Source organism: Myodes glareolus, chromosome 21, assembly GCF_982192425.1.
Source record: "Myodes glareolus chromosome 21, mMyoGla1.1, whole genome shotgun sequence".
NCBI classification, from domain to species: Eukaryota; Metazoa; Chordata; class Mammalia; order Rodentia; family Cricetidae; genus Myodes; species Myodes glareolus.
Window position 1 is genome coordinate 7,981,987 of NC_142046.1, and position 19,017 is coordinate 8,001,003.

Genomic DNA, 19,017 nt, shown 5'->3' on the forward strand with positions numbered 1-19,017 from the left:
ATCGGCTATCTGGCGGTAGGCGCCGTAAGGGTAGTTTGTCTGGGCAGCGGCATAGTGCCCTCGCCCAGTCAGGAGGTCAAATGTCCATTGCTGTTGTTCTGGAGTTAAGGCCTGAGCGTTAGCTCTGGCCTGTTCCTGGGCTGCCTCGTGCCACAGCGCTTTCCATTCCAAATATTGACCCATGCTGATGAGCGATGCTTTTGCAACTGTTTCCCAGTCCGCTGGAGTCATGGCAGACAAGGCCAATCTATCCAACTGGGCTAAGGTAAAATTAGCAGTCACTCCATACTTTCTGACTGACTCTGCTAACTCTTTGATTTGATTGTACTCCACAGGTACATGTAATCGCCCGTTTTCCCCTTCATAAACGGGGAAAGCCAAGTGTAGCTTTCTCTTGACCTTATCAGGGATAAATGAAAAGGTCTTCGGCCCAAGGCTTTCCTCATAAGGAGGCGCCGAAGGGGCAATTGAGGGAAGGTGTAGCCTATAATGAGGCGGATGGACCGTTTGGGATAACCTCATGGCCCTGCCGTTGGCTAATTCTACTTCCTCCTCTGTATCCATTTCTCCTTCCTCTTCTCCTGCAGAAAACTTTTGGCCTTGTGGGCCAATATTCTCCCCCATTTCTACTTCCTTAGAATTCCTGGAGGGTCCTTTTTCCTTAATTTTTTCTCTCACGCGCACGTCTAACCTCCCACTGTATTCAGTTTCTGATGTTCTGTCCTGAATTTCCTCCGCCCTTGCAACAACCGCTTGGCAAGATTCATCTTTTAAGCAATTTTTGATGGAAAATAAGAGAATTGCTAAGATAAGCATCAAGGCCTGTATGAAACCTTCCCAATGCGGAGACAAGTCGAGCTCAAAACCGAAAAATCCAGGAACAGACATTACCTCTCTGATATGCAGACCCTGCAGTTCTGAATCCTTCCTGAATCCAAAGTGAATCCAAGAGATCCCCGTCGGTGCGGTGGTCAAGATTCCTCGGCGTCCCGAGGGCTTCGGCACCAGATGTCCCGCGCTACCGTCTCGCCAGCAAGAACCACACGGAACACTAGGATCCTTCTGCAGAATAGCTTTATGTCTCTTGGGAGCAGAGCATAAGCCAACACGGCCGTGGGGACCCAGATAAGATGGAACCCATCCCTTATAAAGGAAACAGACCCTGCCCTGGACGTGTCATTCCCGGATTGGCTGACTGCTCCCAGTCCCAGGTGAAACCTCGGGAGTAGGCAGGGACGCAGCGGTAGAGAGTTACAAAGCACGTGCGCTGAGATTAAAGGCGTGTGCCGCCACACCTTGGGGTCACAGAGGTCAATCTCTACCTTTGTTCCTAGAAGCAATGGAGAATGTGGTCCGGCCCTCCACAGATAAAGGTCTTGGAGAGATTAGGGATACAATGTTCATACCACAGTACAATAAAAGCTATATACAGCAAGCCAACGGCTAACATCAAATTAAATGGAGAGAAACTCAAAGCCATCCCACTAAAATTAGGAACACGACAAGGCTGTCCACTCTCTGCATACTTCTTCAATATAGTGCTTGAAGTTCTGGCAATAGCAATAAGACAACATAAGGAGATCAAGGGGATTAAAATTGGAAAGGAAGAAGTTAAACTTTCGTTATTTACAGATGATATGATAGTGTACATAAGCGACCCCAAAAACTCTATCAAAGAACTCCTACAGCTGATAAACACCTTTGGGAATGTGGCAGGATACAAGATCAACTCCAAATACAACATTTTAACTGCTCTGAAAATGCAAATGATTTCTTGTAAGATGAGAGGTCTTCATCTGGGAACCTGATGGTTTTCTCTGCCCATCCAACACCAGAGACTAGAGATGACTGTGTCTTTTAGATTCCACATCTTCCTTCAGGGTCCTAGAAGATTTGTGATAGCAAATCAAGCTAATTTTCATTCTCAAATTCGCATCTTTTAGTTCAAACAATAGTTATCATTAACTAAAGTTGGTTTAAGATGATTAACTAAGTTAAATCTGATTAATGAATATATATATTAATAATGGATACAAGTTACTTTGTTAAATCTATGTTTCTCAAGGCAGAAGCACAGGTCCCACTTGTCAGAGTGGACTGAGAAGTGTTCACATCTCTAATACCCACGATATCATTCTGATAGGATTTCTGAGATTTTTGGTTGTGCAATTTTTATTTTTGTTCATTGAGTAGCTGAAGTGTATTCTAAATCAAGAGACAGAAAATAGATTAGGGTGTTACTGCTGTGATATGGCAACATGACCAAGAACAACTTTAGTAGGAAAGGGTTTGTTTCAGCTCACAGTTACACACCATATTCCCTCACTGAGGAAATTCAGGGTAAATGAATTTCTGCCCTCTCCTTATAATAAGGTTCTAATCTGATGCATGAAGCTAGATTAAACAGAACTGAAAATGTACAACAACAGGGTATGTATGAACAATGCAGCCACTGAGTGGATCCTCCAGTCTAGAGACCTGAGTCAGAGGAGTTTCTTGCTTTTTGTAGAAATAGGGTGGAAGGCAGTGATGTGCTTGTTAAGGTACTGGGACACTGTCTGGGTCTGGGGTCTGATACCTGTGTCCTGGGTCCAGTGGTCACTTTGGCATCTGTGGCTAAGTGTGCCCTTTTGTTCATTGTTTTTCATGGAGTTTTGTGAGCATGCTGACTTTTATGGGCACACCCTAATGGTGGGAATCTCTTTGATTGCAGACTGCAACTTCTAGCCAATTTCTGTCTGGAAGTGGGAGGGTGAGATCTTTTTGTTCCTAAACCTCCAGACTGACTTAGGAAGCTCTCAAAATGGTAAAGCAACAACAACAGCAAAACATGTACCAGGAGCCATGGCACAGTTCTGCTCTTCCTTACTTGCTCAGCCTGTCTTCCTGCAACTCCCAGGACCACTGTACAGGGGTGGCATCACCCACAGTGAGCTGAGATGCTGGACATCAGTAGTAAGACAGATCACAAAAAAAGAGACCATAATCTTTCCCACAGGCCAGTCTGTTGGTGGCATTTTCTCAATAGAATCCCTCTTCCCATATGAGTCCTGCTTATGTCAAATTGGCACAAACTTAGCTAGGACAGAGCTTTCCTCTTACAGTATTTCCATGAGAGAGCAGGAGTAGAGTATATTCGGATGGAATTTAAAATAATGAAATCAGTTTGGGAATAGAGAAAACAGGTTAGATAGAGAATGTGAAATGTCTACCTCCATGTTTAGTTTCCAAATATTTGTATCTATGAACTTGTAGAAACATCTTCCTGGATGTATGGAAGTATGTGCTTTTTCTTTTCTCTCCTTTTAAAGATGATTGGGTCTTAATTTCAGGAATGGGACTGTGTGGCCTCAAGACCTTATACCTGTCAGCAGCTGCTCATCCAAATACAATATAGCTAAGGAGGCTGTTTTGTTTACAATGGCCAAAATCACCTAAGTAAGGGTTAACATTTTAGCAACATTATTTTGACCATGCTTTGAGGTGTGCAGTGCTTAATTCACTCATGGGTAGATAGTCTCATTCATAATAAAATTAATTAAACAGAATATAAAAGATTTTATTGATTATTTGGCAATTTCATATATGTATGTACATATCATATTTAATCCCAACCCCACTACTCCCATTTTCAAGCCTTTTTCGAAACACACCTGCTTTGTGTCCTCTTTATTTTCCGTGAAACTGTTTTAAGCATTCAGTTATACTTTGTCCACCTACTGTTGGATGTGTGGCCGTCTGCTGTATCATAATCCACCAAATGGAGACAGCATCCTCAAAGCAACCTGAATTTCACTATTGGCAGATGGAAATTGTCCATAAACCACCACATGTGGTTTCTGCCCAGCTCCACTCCCCATGATGGGATTGTCTCTAGAATATTGGGCTCACACATGCTTTGTCCATGTTGTCACATGTATTGACAGTTTATATTAGCAGCTGCTGTTTTGTGTAGAAAACATTGTTTCATTGGAGTCAGTTTTTCCATCTTCTCTAATAGTCTTTCTTCTCTCTTCTCTGCAAGTGTCCCCGAGTCACAGGGGAACAACTATGATTTATTGTCACCATATAGGACTATGCTCTCCATAGCCTTTTATTGTCCTCACATTGACCAGCTGTGGATCTGTGTGAAATCTCTATCTACTGCCAAAGAAGCGACTCTGATGAGGTCTGAGAATTGGACTAATCTATATCATAAGTCAGTAGGAGTTGGCTCAGTAGTATGCACACACACTAGTAAAAGATAGTGATAATTTTTTGCTTAAGGCCTCAACCCATCTAGCTAGAGGTTATTGGCTCTGATAATGGTGCCAGATGTGTGTTCCATCTTGGAGACTGGTCCTTACTACATTCAGAACATGGTTCGCAATCCATGACATTTGTGCCACAGTTGCACCACTGGTCAAATCTTGACACGACACTTATTATTATAGTTCACAGGGTTGCAGTAAGGTAAGGTTGATGATGGCTCTTATTCTCCAGTAGTGTACATAGCAGAGATGAAAGGAAAGTTTCAGGTCTTTACCAGGTTGACTTCTTCATTTCTGTGAGTCAAGCATATGTTATCTCCAATAATAGGAGCTTAGTGTCAAGTTCTGGAAGGCAACCATTATCAGTGTCAGTAGCCTTTTAGGATTCTTCGGGATCCACTGGCCAATAACTCACAACGAGCATCTGATTTCTTTTTTCTTTTTTGCTTTTCTTATTTTCTTTTTCTTTTTAATTGGAACTGTGTTTGTCTTTATTTTTTTTAATATTTATTTATTTATTTATTTATTTATTATGTATACAATATTCTGTCTGTGTGGCTGTCTGCAGGCCAGAAGAGGGCGTCAGATCTCATTATTGATGTTGTTAGCCACCATGTCATTGCTGGGAACTGAACTCAGGACCTTTGGAAGAGCAGGCAATGCTCTTAACTGCTGAGCCATCTCTCCAGCCCCTGTTTGTCATTATTTTACATTTTTAAAAGGAAAACAAACTATATTTATTCATTTTATATACTAATCACAGTTCCCTCTCCCTCACCTCCTCTCATTCCCACCACCTCCTGGCCCCCATCCATTCCTCAGACAGGGTAACACACATTACTCTGTGGAATGTCCAAGACCTTCCCTACTATATCTAGGCTGAGCACATTATCTATCCAAAGAGAATGGATTCCAAAAAGCTGGTACAAGCAGTAGGGATAAATCCTGGTGCCACTGCCAGAAACCCCACAGTCAGCCCTAGCCATACATAAACTGACAACCACATTTGGAGAATCTAGTTTGGTCTTATGCTGGTTTCCTCCCTGTCCAGTGAGTTCCCATTTGCTCAGGTAGACTGTTTCAGTGGGTATTTCCATTATGGTCTTGACCTCTTTGCTCATATTCTCATTCCTCCCATTCTTCAACTGGACTTGGGGAGCTCAGACCAGGGCTCTGCTTCAGATCTCTGCCTCTGTGTCCATCAGTTGCTGGATGAAGGTTTTTTCTTTTTTAATTTTTTTATTCCTTAATAATGACTTTATTTTACAAAAATAGCAAATAAAATGATTTACAGTTATAAAGAAAATGCTGTACACAGAGACAGGAAATTAACAGTAAGCAGCATTTTTCAGTTCAAATTCGAAAGAGCTCCTTGGTGATGTGGGTGACTGATGTCATGCAGAAAAGTTCAGTTTGATCCTGGAGACTCCAGAACTCTAGTATTGGGGACACAATGAAAGAGCACATCAGCACTGCAGTCACAACTGATCAGTGGGGATGGGGGTGGAGGGTGGCAACAGACACTTAGAGAAGTGTAGAGAAACAAGGGGCTACGGCCATACCACCCTGAACGTGCCCGATCTCGTCTGCTTTTAATTTTTTTATTGATTTTATAGAGCTATACATTTTTTCTTTGCTCCCCTGCCTTCCTCTCCCCGCAACTTTTACCCTCTCCCAAGGCTCCCATGCTCCCAATTTATTCAGGAGATTTTGTCTGTTTCTACTTCAAATGTAGATTAGATTCATATATCTCTTAGGGTCTTCATTTATTGTCTAGGTTCTCTGGAATTGTGTATTGTAGGTTGGTTTTCCTTTGCTTTATGTCTAAAACCCACTTATGAGTGAGTATATATGATATTGTCTTTCTGGGTCTGGGTTACCTCACTCAATATGTTTTCTAGATTCATCCATTTGCCTGCAAATTTTAAGTTGTCCTGAAGGCTGTGTGTTATAAGTTGTTTGTATTACATTGTTAAATGAGCTGTACAGCTACAATTCCTTGAACAAAATGAGAGACATACGTACAGTATGTTTTACCAAAAGTAATCTCAAATTTGTATCAATATACAAAATTTGTATACAAGATACAAAGTCCATTCCAATATAAAACATTTATGGTGACATTTAAGATAGTCACCAATCTGACTCCAGGGCAAGGCTAGTTCGGGCACCCTCTCCTCCATTGCTTATGGTCTTAGCAGGGGTCATCTTGTGTATTCCTGGGAATTTCTCTAGAGCCAGGTTTCTTGCTAGTCCCATAATGTCCCCCTCAACCAAAATATCTCTTTCCTTGCTCTCCATCTCTGTCCTTCTTCCATCTTGACTGCTCTGTTCCCTCAAGTTCTCCTCCCTGCATCCCTTCCCCACTTTTCTTCCCTGCATCCCTTCCCCCCTCCTCTTCCCCTTTCTCCATCCCTTGCCCTCCCACTCACATGCTCCAGATTTTGTTTTTTGGCTTTTTGAGAAAGGGTTTCTTTGTGTAACAGCTTTTGCTATACTGGACCTTAATCTGTAGATCAGACTGGTCTTGAACTTCCAGAGATCTGCCTGCCTTTCCTTTCCAAGTGTAGGGAATAAAGGAGTGTGCTACCACTGCCTGGCTGAGTATTCCATTTTTAGAATGCATATTTGTTAGACAATTAGTGCTTGGCTGTGGATCTCTGCATTTGCTTCCATCACTGGATGAAGCCTTTATGTTGACAATTAGGATAGTTTCCAATCTGATCATAGCACTCTCTCCTCTGTTGCTAGGAATCTTACCTAGGGTCATCCTTATGGATTCCAGGGAGTTTCTCTGGTACCAGGTTTCTTCCTAACTTCATATTCACTCCTTCTATAAAGATATCTCTTTCAGTGCTCTTTCCAAGTCCATCTTTCCCCCATCTGGAAAATCTCATTCCCTCATTTTCTCATCCCCTGTCCCCTCCCCTTTACCTCTCTATCCCACAAAAGTTTACAAGAGATCTTACCTATTCACCTTTCCCAGGGTGATCCATGCATCCCACTTAGGGTCCTCCTTGTTGCCTAACTTCTCTATGGCTGAGGATTGTAGCTTGGTTATCCTTTGCTTTACATCTAATATACATTTATGAGTGAGAACATTCCATCTTTGTCTTTCTGAATCTGGGTTACCTCACTCAGGGTGATTTCTTTCAAGTTCCATCCATTTGCCTGCATAGTTCATGATGTCATTGTTATTTTTGGTTAAGTAATACTCTATTTTGTAATATCACATTTTCTTTATCCATTCTTCAGATGATGGGCATGTAGTTGTTTCTAGGTCTGGCTATTATGAATAATGCTGCTATGAACATAGTTGAACAAGTGTCCTTGTGGTATGATTGAGCTTCCTTTGGGTATATGGGTAAGAATGGTAATGCTGGGTCTTGAGGTGGAGTGATTTCCAACTTTTGGAGAAACCACCATACTGATTTCCAAACTAGATGTCCACGTTTTCACTCAAATTGCTCGTAGAGGCGTGTGTTTTTCTTACTTACTCCACATCCTCTCTAACATTAGCTCTCATTGGGATTTTGATATTAGCCTTTCTGAGAAGTGAACAAAGGTATCTCAGAGTCGTTTGGATTTGGCATTCCCTGATAGCAAAGGATGTTGAACAACTCCTTACGTTTATCTTGGCCGTTAGAGAATCTTCTGTTGAGAATTCTGTTTATATCTGTACCCCATTATTAATGGGATTATTTGGTATTTTGATGTCTACTTTCTTGAGTTTTTACATATGTTGGATATTAATCCTCTGTCAGATGTGGGGTTGGTGAAGATCTTTTCCCATTCTTTTGGCTGCCAGTTGTCTTATTGACAATGCCCTTAAGAATAAGAGAAGATTTTCAGTTTTAGGCATTCCAATTTATTAACTTATGTGAATCAACATGATTTTTTTATTTTTTAAATTTATTTATTTATTAAAAATTTCCACCTCCTCCCCGGCTCCCTTTTCCCTCCCCCTCTCCACCTTCCCCTCCATCTCTAGTCTTAAGAGCAGTCAGGGTTCCCTGCCCTGTGGGACGACCAAGGTACTCCCCCCTCCATACAGGTTTATAAAGGTGAGCATCCAAACAAACCAGGCTCCCACAAAGTCAGTCCATGCAGTAGAATCAAAAGCCAGTGCCATTGTCCTTTGCTTCTCAGTCAGCCTTCATTGCCAGCCACGTTCAGAGTGTCCATTTATATCACATGCTCCATCACTCCCAGTCCAGCTGGCTTTGGTGAGCTCCCATGAGATCAGACCCACCGTCTCAGTTGGTGGACGCACCCCTCGTGATCCTGACTTCCTTGCTCATGTTCTCCCTCCTTCTGCTCCTCATTTGGATCTAGGAAGCTAAGTTCAGTGCTCCAATGTGGGTCTCTGTCTCTATCTCCATCCATCGCCAGATGAAGGTTCTATGGTGATATACAAGATATTCATCAGTATGGATATGGGACAAGGCCAGTTCAGGCACCCTCTCCTCTGCTGCCCAAGGAACAATCGGGGGACCTCTCCTTGGACCTGGGAACCCCTCTAGAATCAAGTCTCATGCAAACCCTAGAATGGCTCCCTTAATTAAGATATTTACTTCCCTGCTCCCATATCCATCCTTCCTCCATCCCACCCATCCCATACCCCAAGCTTTCCCGAATCCTCCCCTTCTCTCTTCTCTCTACCTATCTCCCCTTACATTCACCCCCTTCCCCTCCGTGCACCCAAGTTTGCCCGGCAATCTTGTCTATAGTTATCCAAGAGGATAACTATATGATTTCCTTCAGGTTCACCTTCTTATTCAGCTTCTGTAGGATCACAAATTATAGGCTCAAAGACCTTTAATTATGGCTAGAATCCACTTATGAGTGAGTATATACCATAATTCCTCTTTTTGGGTCTGGGTTACCTCATTCAGTAAAGGGTTTTCTCTTTCCATCCATTTGTATGCAAAATTCAAGATGTCATTGTTTTTTTACCACTGAGTAAAACTCTAATGTATATATGTTCCACAACTTTAATCATTCTTCTATTGAGGGACAGCTAGGTTGTTTCCAGATTCTGGCTATTAGAAATAGTGCTGCTATGAACATAGTTGAACAAATGCTTTTGTAGTATGATAGGTCATCTCTTGGGTATATTCCCAAGAGTGGAATTGCTGGGTCCTGAGGGAAGTTGACTCCCAGTTTTCTGAGAAATCGCCACACTGATTTCCAGATTGGCTGCACGAGTTTGCATTCCCACCATCAATGGATGAGTGTTCCCCTTACTCCACATCCTCTCCAGCATAGGTTATCATTGGTGTTTTTGATTTTAGCTATTCTGACAGGTGTAAGATGGTATCTCAAAGTGGTTTTGATATGCATTTCCCTGATCGCTAAGGAGATTGAGCATGACCTTAAGTGTCTTTTGACCATTCAAAGTTCATCTGCTGTGAATACCTCTGTTCTGTTCAGTACTTAAAGTTCTTGTCACATAGGTCTTTCACTTCCTTGGTCAGAGTTATCCCAAGATATTTTGTGCTATTTGTGGCTATTGTGAAAGGTGATGTTTCTCTGATTTCCCTTTCTGCTTCTTTATCCCTTGTGTATAGGAGGGCAACTGATTTTTTGGAGTTGATCTTGTATCGTGCCACATTCCCAAAGGTGTTTATCAGCTGTAGGAGTTCTTTTGGTAGAATTTTTCGGGTCGCTTATGAACACTGCATATCATCTGCAAATAATGAAAGTTTACCTTCTTCCTTTCCAATTCGAATCCCCTTGATCCTCTTATGTTGTCTTATTGCTATTGCTAGAACTTCAAGCACTATATTGAAGAGGTATGGGGAGAGTAGACAGCCTTGTGTTCCTGATTTTATTGGAATGGCTTTGAGTTTCTCTCCATTCAATTTGATGTTAGCTGTTATCTTGCTGTAAATAGCTTTTATTATATTTAGGTATGATCCTTGTATCCCCAGTCTCTCCAACACCTTTATCATAAAGGGGTGTTGAATTTTGTCAAATGCTTTTTCAGCATCCAATGAAATAATCATAGGTTTTTTTCTTTCAGTTTATTTATGTGATGGATTACATCGATAGATTTGTGTATGTTGAACCAGCCCTGCATCTCTGGAATGAAGCCCACCTGATCATAATGGATGATTTTTCTAATGTGTTCATGGATTCTGTTTGCCAGTATCTTATTGAGAATTTTTGCATTGAGGTTCATGAGTAAGATTGGCCTGTAATTCTCTTTCTTGGTTGTGTCTTTGTGTGGTTTTGGTATCAGGGTAACTGTAGCTTCATAAAAAAAGTTTGGCAATGACTCTTCTGTTTCTATTTTGTGAAATACATTAAGGAGTATAGGTATTAGCTCTTCTTGGAAGTTCTGGTAGAATTCTGCATTGAAACCATCTGATCCTGAGCTTTTTTGGTAGGGAGATTTTTGATAACAGCTTCTAATTCTTCACAACTAACAGGTTTATTTAAATTGTTCACCTGGTCTTTGTTCAACTTTGTTATATGATATTTATCTAAAAAATGTCCATTTCTTTTACACTTTCCAATTTTGTGGCATACAGGCTTTTGTAGTAAGATCTAATGATTCGCTGAATTTCCTCTGTGTCTTAGGTTTTGTCCCCCTTTTCATTTCTGATCTTGTTAATTTGCATGTTCTCTCTCTTTCATTTGATTAGTTTGCCTAGGGGCTTGTCAATCTTGCTGATTTTCTCCAAGAACCAGCTTTTTGTTTCATTGATTCTTTGGACTGTTTTCTGTGTTTCTATTTTGTTGATTTCAGACCTGAGTTTGATTATTTCCAGTCTTCTACTCCCCCTGGGTGAATCTGCTTCTTTTTTTTTCTAGAGCTTTCAGATGTGTTGTTAATCTCCAATGTGTGCTTTCTCTGCTTTCTTTAATTGGGCACTTAGTGCTGTGAACTCTCCTCTTAGCACTGTTTTCATAGTATTCCACAGGTTTATTGTTGTGCCTTTATTTTCATTAAATTCAAGTAAGACTTTGATTTCTCTCTTTCTTCCTTGACCCCGTGATGATTCAGTAGTTGACTGTTCAGCTTTCATGAGTTTGTAGGCTTCCTGGGTGTAGCAATGTTATTTAATTCTAACTTAAATCCAGGGTAATCCGACAAGACACAGGTGGTTACTAATATTTTTTTGTATCTGTGGAAGTTTGCTTTGTTACCGAGTATGTGGTCAATTTTTGTGAAGGTTCCATGAGCTGCAGAGAAGAAGGTATATTCTTTCCTATTTGGGTGGAATGTTCTATAGATATCTTTTAAGTCTATTTGATTCAATCTCTCCAATAATTCTCTTATTTCTCTCATGGTTTTCTGTCTGATTGACCGGTTCGTTGGTGAGAGAGGTTTGTTGAAGTCTTCTAGTATTAATGTGTGTGGTTTGATGATTGCCTTGGGTTCTAGAAGTGTTTCTTTTACATAAGTGGGTGCCTTTATATTGGGGGCATAGATATTCAGGATTGAGACTTCTTCCTGATGAATTGTTCCTGTTATTAGTAAAAAAAGTCCATCTCCATCTCTTCTGATTGATTTTAGTTTGAAGTCAATTTTGTTAGAAATTAGAATGACCACACCCACTTGTTTCTTTGGTTTGTTTGCTTGGAAAACCTTTTCCCAACCCTTTACTCTGAGTAGATGTCTGTCTTTGTGGTTGAGGTGTGTTTCTTGTTAACAGCAGAATGTTGGAACCTGTTTTCATATCCAATCTTTTAGTCTGTGCCTTTTTATAGGTGAACTGAGTCCATTGATATTAAATGATATTAATGATCAGTGGTTGTTGACTCCAGGTATTTTTTTTTGTGTGTAGTAGAGTTTGCGTGTTTCCCTTCTTTGTTATGTGCTTGTGACGGGTTGCTAGATGGCTGAGTTATTGTAGGCACTGTTGACAATGTTTGATTTTTTGGGTTGTGATTTTCCTACTATTACTTTTTGTATGGCTGGATTTGTGGCTATGTATTGTTTAAATTTGTTTTTATCCTGGAATATTTTGTTTTTACCGTTGATAGTGAATGATAGCTTGGCTGGGTATAGTAGTCTGGGCTTGCATCCAGGGTCTCTCAGCTTCTGTAGTACCTCTATCCAGGACCTTCTGACTTTCATGGTTTCCATAGAGAAGTCTTGTGTAAGTCTGATTGGGTTACCTTTATAAGTTACTTGACCTTTTTCCTTTGCAGCTCTTAATATTCTTTCTTTAATCTCAATGTTTTGTGTTTTGATTATTATATGGGGAGGGGATGTTTTTTTTTTTGATCCAGTCTATTCGGTGTTCTGTATGCTTCTTGAACCTTCATAAGAATATAGTTCTTTAGGATGGGAAAGTTTTCTTCTATAATTTTGTTGAATATATTTTCTGAGCCTTTGATCTGCAATTCTTCTCCTTCTTCTACCTCTATTATTTTTAGATTTGGTTTTTTTATTGTGTCCCAGATTTTTTGAATGTTTTGTGATGAGAATTTGTTGGATTTGCTGTTTTCTTTGATCAGAGCGTTTATTTTCCCTATGGTGTCTTCAGAATCTGAGATTCGTTCTTCTATCTCTTGTATTCTATTGGTTATGCTTGTTTCTGTAGTCTCTGTTCATTTACCTAGATTTTCCATATCCAGTCTGCCCTCGGTTTGTATTTTCTTCATTGTCTCCTTTTCTGTTTTCAATTCTTGAACTGTTTCCATTACCTGTTTGATTGTTTTTTCTTGGTTTCCCAGGGTGTCATTTACGAATTTACTCATTTCTTCATACTTTTTGTTATACTTCTCCTCCATTTCTTTAAGGGAGTTATTCATCTCCTGTTTAAGGGACTCCATTACTTTCATAATGACACTGTTTTCCTCTTCTTCTGGAATAGTGTGTTCCAATCCTTCTGTTGTAAGAGTGCTGGGATCTGGTGTTTTCATGTTGTTTTTCAGATTGTTGGAGGAATTCTTGGCGCCTGTCCATCTCTTCCTTCAAATGCTCTCCAATGGAACTTCTGGTACAGGGTCAGGTTCCCTTGTTGGCCAGGGACCTTGTCCTCTGATGGATCTTCTGTTACAGGATCAGTGCTCCTTGCTGGCCAGGAATCTGGCTGACTAAATGCCTACCTTGCTGCAGGAAGGCTATTAAAACAAACGAACTCCCTCCTGCCTGGTTGCACTCACCACCCAGTACCAGAACCCAAACAGGCTGAGCTGGGAGATTTTATGGCCCCGAGGAAGAGACGGAAGAAGGGAAGGAGTTCCTGGATGAATGCTGGGATAGGGTAGGAGTGAGAGGGCTTAGCAGGGTGAAGCAGCCCCTGCATAATGACCATGGAGATAAGGGTATCTGGGAATTTCTGAGTTCCCTTTCCCAGCTTCTGCCACGGGTCAAGAGCACACTCACCCCTCCAATGGATCTTCTGCTACAGGATCAGAGCCCCTTGCTGGCCAGGAATCTCGCTGACTAAAGCAACATGATTTTGAAAAATGTGGCATGTTTCCTTTCATCTCAACCAAATATATAAAAAAATGTTCCTTATCTTGACCAATTTTAATTTTAAAAAGTTATTAGACTTTCATTGGAAACATCTAATGACTATTCAGCATCTCTCCAAGCACTGTACTCCATATCAGGAAGTTAATGCTATATCGGATCAGGATTATCATATTACATACAAGATTGTACTTGAAAAGCCTCAAATGTTTTATAAAATTTTGCAATGACCACACCTGCCTAATCCTACATTTGAGAATTAATAAAAACTTTGGTAAGGTCTGTGTAGCACTCAAAGTTACAGAGTGAATCAGTGGCAGTATAGATTGCATTCACTGTGGTTTTGTGAGTCTGACAGCATCTTTCTATACTGAGAGCTATAAATACTAAGAACAGAGGAAAATGGAAGACTGGTTCAAATACGTGTCATCACTAAAATGTCCATAAATCCAGATAGTTGCCAATCAAATGATAGAAGGATCAGGACTTACCATTTTATAACCATTTTTAATCAACACTGAAAATGTAATTTGTACATGGACATGATCTATATGCCCAGTTGAATCCTGTGTGAGGTGCTTACTGTACTCAAGTTCATGTCTTATGTTTTTACTCCTAGTGGCCCATGGGACTACACAGGATGGCAGAGTTCTTAGAAAAAATTACTTGGTTAAAATATCAACCATTCTCAAGAACAAAGCCCTGTGCCAGTATTTATTATGTTGCTACTTTCAAAATATTCTGTCACTCTGCTTGCTTCTCTTGAATACAGATGAAATACTGAAAAGTTAGTCTTCCTAAATGGTTGAAATCAGATATACTGCACAATGAATTTCTGAAATAATAGGCTAAGTGAAGTAAAATTTTCTTTGAAGTCAGCAGTTAGCACCCTAATACCCAGAGATTTACAGCTATCAGTTTATAATCCAGTCTAGAATGGAGGTGAGATTCTGGACTTATAGTCACACATCTGTAGCCCTATGATCTTCACATTGCTGACGTTTCTTTGCTTGATGGAATTTGTCTAATTGTTTTAGAATGTCTTTAGAACCTATTTCAGTAAGAACTGAGGTAAGTCTAGTGTCTGAGAGGATATTTGTACTAAAATAACATGTTTTTATTCAACAGTGACTACCAAACAACCTTTCTACCCAAGACTGTTAAGTGTCACAGTGTTCTTCACAAGGGACAACTGCAGCAGGATGTCTGAGGCCCCATCTGGATCCATCCCTGCAGCTAGCTCACCATCATTGTTTTCCTTCATTAGAGACTAGAATCACTGTAACCACAAATTACTTCTTTCTTCATTAATTACTGCCATATCCTTCTGACAACTCTTTTCAAAGTACTGACAAGACTCGTTACAACTTGTTTTAAATCTGTCTGTACAGAAATAAGGAAATTCTTCAACAAAAGAATCAAACCACCAAACAGAAACTTTGAGAAGCATCTGAGTTGATGCTTCCTTTCACCTATTCACAACAGAGAAAAATCTATCTACCAATTATCTCCTGTTTTTCTACTTTGTATTGAGTTTTTATTGTTTATTATATGAAGTAAATTTATCTGTTTATTTTGTATTACATTTATTCTTTATTGTTATAATAAACATTTCATAATATGATTTCTAGACAGTTCATGTCTCCCATAGTTCTTTGCAAGATGCTCAGTTGAGCATTTTATCTGCTCTTAACTGTGTAGTTCATAGATATGCAATCATTTAGCACTTCAATTGGGATTCACTAACAAGTCTGCCATTCAATAGGCTAGGGAGTTATTCTTGGTCTATGTCAAGTGAGTTAAGTTTCTTTTTACATGGTAGTAGAAGAATTTTCAGAAGCTAGAGCAATTGATGTTTATTAATCTCATATTGATCAAAGATTACAGTGCCATGGTCCAATCAAAAATTAATTGAGGAGAGCTGACAGCTGGAAAAGGTACTGAGCCACATGGCTAACACAGACAAGAATTATGGGTTACCGTAAGATGTAAGAATTAGTTAATAAGAAGACTGAGGCAAGCAGGGAGATTTCTGACCAGCAAGTGGCACTGATCCTGTAGCAGGAGGTACAATGGAGGGGTAAGTGTTTGCCTGACCTGCCACAAGCCCAGTAAGGGAACACACAATCTTCCAGCCATCCTTATCTCCCTGGGTATTCCGAAGGGGCAGCTTCCCCCACCTAAACCCTCACTCCCCCTACCCCATCACCGCTTTCAGCCTGGAATCCAGTCCCTTCTTCTCTCCCTTTTTCGGGGCACAAAATCCTCCAACTCAGCCTGGGTGGGCACTGCCGGGACAGGGCAGTGAGTGCAAATGGGAGGGAGTTCCTTTGTTTTAATAGCCTGCCTGCAGCAAGGTAGGACTGCAGGCAAAGTGATTTTTGGCCAGCAAGGGGCACTAATCCTGTAGCAGAAGACCCAGCGGAGGGAAGACCCATTGGAGAGCATCTGAAGGAAAAGATGGGCAGGCGCCAAGGCAAGTATTCCTCCAACAATCTGAAAAACAACATGAGAACACCAGATCCCAACCATCTTACGACAGAAGGACTTGAACACCCTATTCTGCAGTGTCATTATGAAAGCAATAAAGTCTCTTAAACAGGGTATGAATAACTCACTTAAAGAAATAGAAGACAAATATAACAAAAAGATTGAAGAAACTAGTAAAGAAATAGAAGAGAAATATAACAAAAAGTTTGAAGAAATGAGTAAATTCATAAATGATACCCTGGGAAACCAAGAAAAAACAATTAAACAGGTAATGGAATCAGTTCAAGAATTGAAAACTGATTTTTCCATATAAACTTGATTATTGTTCTCTCAAGGTCTGTGAAGAAGTTTGATGGGATTTTGATGGGGATTGCATTGAATCTATAGATTGCTTTTGATAGAATTGCCATTTTTACTATGTTGATTCTCCCAATCCAAGAGCAGGGGAGGTCTTTCCATTTTCTGGTATCCTCCTCAATTTTTTTCTTCAAAGACTTAAAGTTCTTGTCAAGTAGGTCTTTCACTTCCTTGGTCAGAGTTATCCCAAGATATTTTATGCTATTTGTGGCTATCGTGAAAGGGGAAGTTTCTCTGATTTCTCTCCCTGCTTCTTTATCCTTTGTGTATAGGAGGGCCACTGATTTTTTGGAGTTGATCTTGTATCCTGCCACATTAGTAAAGGTGTTTATCAGCTGTAGGAGCTATTTGGTAGAGTTTTTGGGGTCGCTCATGTATACTATCATATCGTCTGCAAATAACGAGAGTTTAACTTCTTCCTTTCCAATTGGAATTCCGTTGATCCCCTTATGTTGTCTTATTGCTATTGCTAGAACTTCTAGCACTATATTGAAGAGGTATGGGGAGAGTGGACAGCCTTGTCTTGTTCCTGATTTCAATGGAATGGCTTTGAGTTTCTCTCCGTTCAGTTTGATGTTAGCTGTCGACTTGCTGTAAATAGCTTTTATTATATTTAGGTATGATCCTTGTATCCCCAGGCTCCACCCTGCTAAGCTCTCCTGCCTACCATCCCAGCTTCCATCCAGGTACAAATTCCTATATTTCTCTCTTCCCCCTGGGGCCATAAAATTTCCCCAGCTCAGCTGCCTTGGGCACTGGGCCTGGGCTGTAGGCACATCCCGGCTGGAGGCAGTTTCTGTGTCTTAAAGGCCTCCCTGAGGACAGGTGGGCCCAGTGTCAGCTCAGGGACATTCCTGACCAGCAAGGGACCCTGACTTCTAGCAGAGGGCCATCGGAGGGGTGAGTTTGCTTCTGGCCCTCAGCTGGGCCCGGAGAGGAGGAGCTTGGACTTTCCTGGACCCCATAGACTCCCAGGTCACCCTGCAGTGCTGGCTCCCCCCTGTTAAGCTCTCCCGCCTGCCATCCCAGCTTCCATCCAGGTACAAATTCCTATATTTCTCCCTTCCCCCTGGGGCCATAAAATTTCCCCAGCTCAGCTGCCTTGCATGCTGGGCCTGGGTTGTAGGCGCATCCCAGAAGGAGGGAGTGCCTGTCCTTCAATAGCCTGCCTGAGGAAAGGTGGGCATTCTGTTAGTGAAGTCCCTGCCCAACAAGGGAACCTGACTCAGTACCAAAAGATCCAATAGAGAGCCATTTTTTTTTAAAACTTAGGGTAACTAACCTAAATACTATTAGAGTAGTTTTATTGATTTTTTTAAACCAAACAACCATTTTTTTCTCCAATAAAAATTAAGTTAATGACTTTTAAGTAGTATAGTGACTATTATTCACAGGAAAGTAAGTGTAACCCATGCTTTTGTGTTAGGCTTTAAATAGATTTTTCTCATATAACATGTCCTGATTATGATTTCCCTCTCTGTCTTCTCCTCCCAGTTCCTTCTTACATCCCCTCCCACTCCAATCTTCTCCCTCTCTATTGCTCTATAGAAAACAAGCAGACTTCCAAGGGATGATAATAACATAAAATAAAGGGAGATGAAAGAAAAACTAGTCTATTGGAATTTGAAAAAACAAACCAAGAAAAAGTAGGAAAATGGCTAAGAAAAGGCCAAGAATCAAAGACCCACTTGTTTGTGCACTCAGAAATCATACAAAACACTAAGGTGGAAGCCATCGTTTATATGCAAAGGATCTGGTAGAACCAGTGCCAGCCGTGCATGCTGCCTCACTTGCTGAGAGCTCAGATGCGCATTGGTCATGTTGATTTAGAAGGTCTCGTTTTCTTGGTGTCTTCCATCCCTCTGGCTCTTACACCCTCTCTGTCTTTTCTGCAGGATATCCTGTTCCCTGAAAGGACAGTTTTGATGGAAACCTCACTCTTAGGGCTGAGTGTCCAAGTCTCTCAGTCTCATTCTAACGTCTGTGTGTGTGTGTCTCTGTGTTTGTTCTAATTTTCTGTAGGGAGAAGCTTCTCTGATGGCCTACCACCCACAGCATTTTTCTGTGCAAGCAGAGAATGGGCCAGCACTCTCTCCTTTCAGACTGATTTTGGAAATGTTAGCAGTGAACTTGACTAGCTGTGGCTCAAACAGGTAAGCACTCTCATTTGTCAATGAGTCCGGGCACAAACTTGTGAATAGCGACTGTTGCTCCCACAGCTGTAATTAAACAGTCTTCCTGCTTTCATTCAGACACCTTTGCCTGAGGTTTTTATTCTTAGAGCAGAAGACGACTTCACACGGATATTCTAGACAGGAAAAAGAGAATAGGATGGGCAGGCAGAAGGTTTGCAAACATTTTTTGTTTAGGGAAGAGTACCATCCCCAGAGGCTTCTGCCTATCTGCTCTAGACTGTAACTGAGCTGGGTAACGCCTTGCTGCAAGACAGCCAGAAAAGGAAGGTGACTGTCAAGTTTGTTGGGG

The 19,017-nt window shown here is 40.9% G+C and overlaps 1 protein-coding gene across 1 annotated transcript in view; it reads left to right on the top strand.

The window, feature by feature from the left end:
* The window catches only part of LOC148118638 (rho GTPase-activating protein 20-like), a 32,786-nt gene extending 17,663 nt beyond the window's left edge, over nt 1-15,123 (top strand). The window contains exons 8-9 of the mRNA XM_087900140.1: nt 13,082-13,101; nt 14,815-15,123. Coding sequence (XP_087756266.1) covers nt 13,082-13,101; nt 14,815-14,960 — 166 coding nt within the window. The 3' untranslated portion in view covers nt 14,961-15,123. The remainder of the gene's footprint in view (nt 1-13,081; nt 13,102-14,814) is intronic.
* Nucleotides 15,124-19,017: the final 3,894 nt, after the last annotated feature.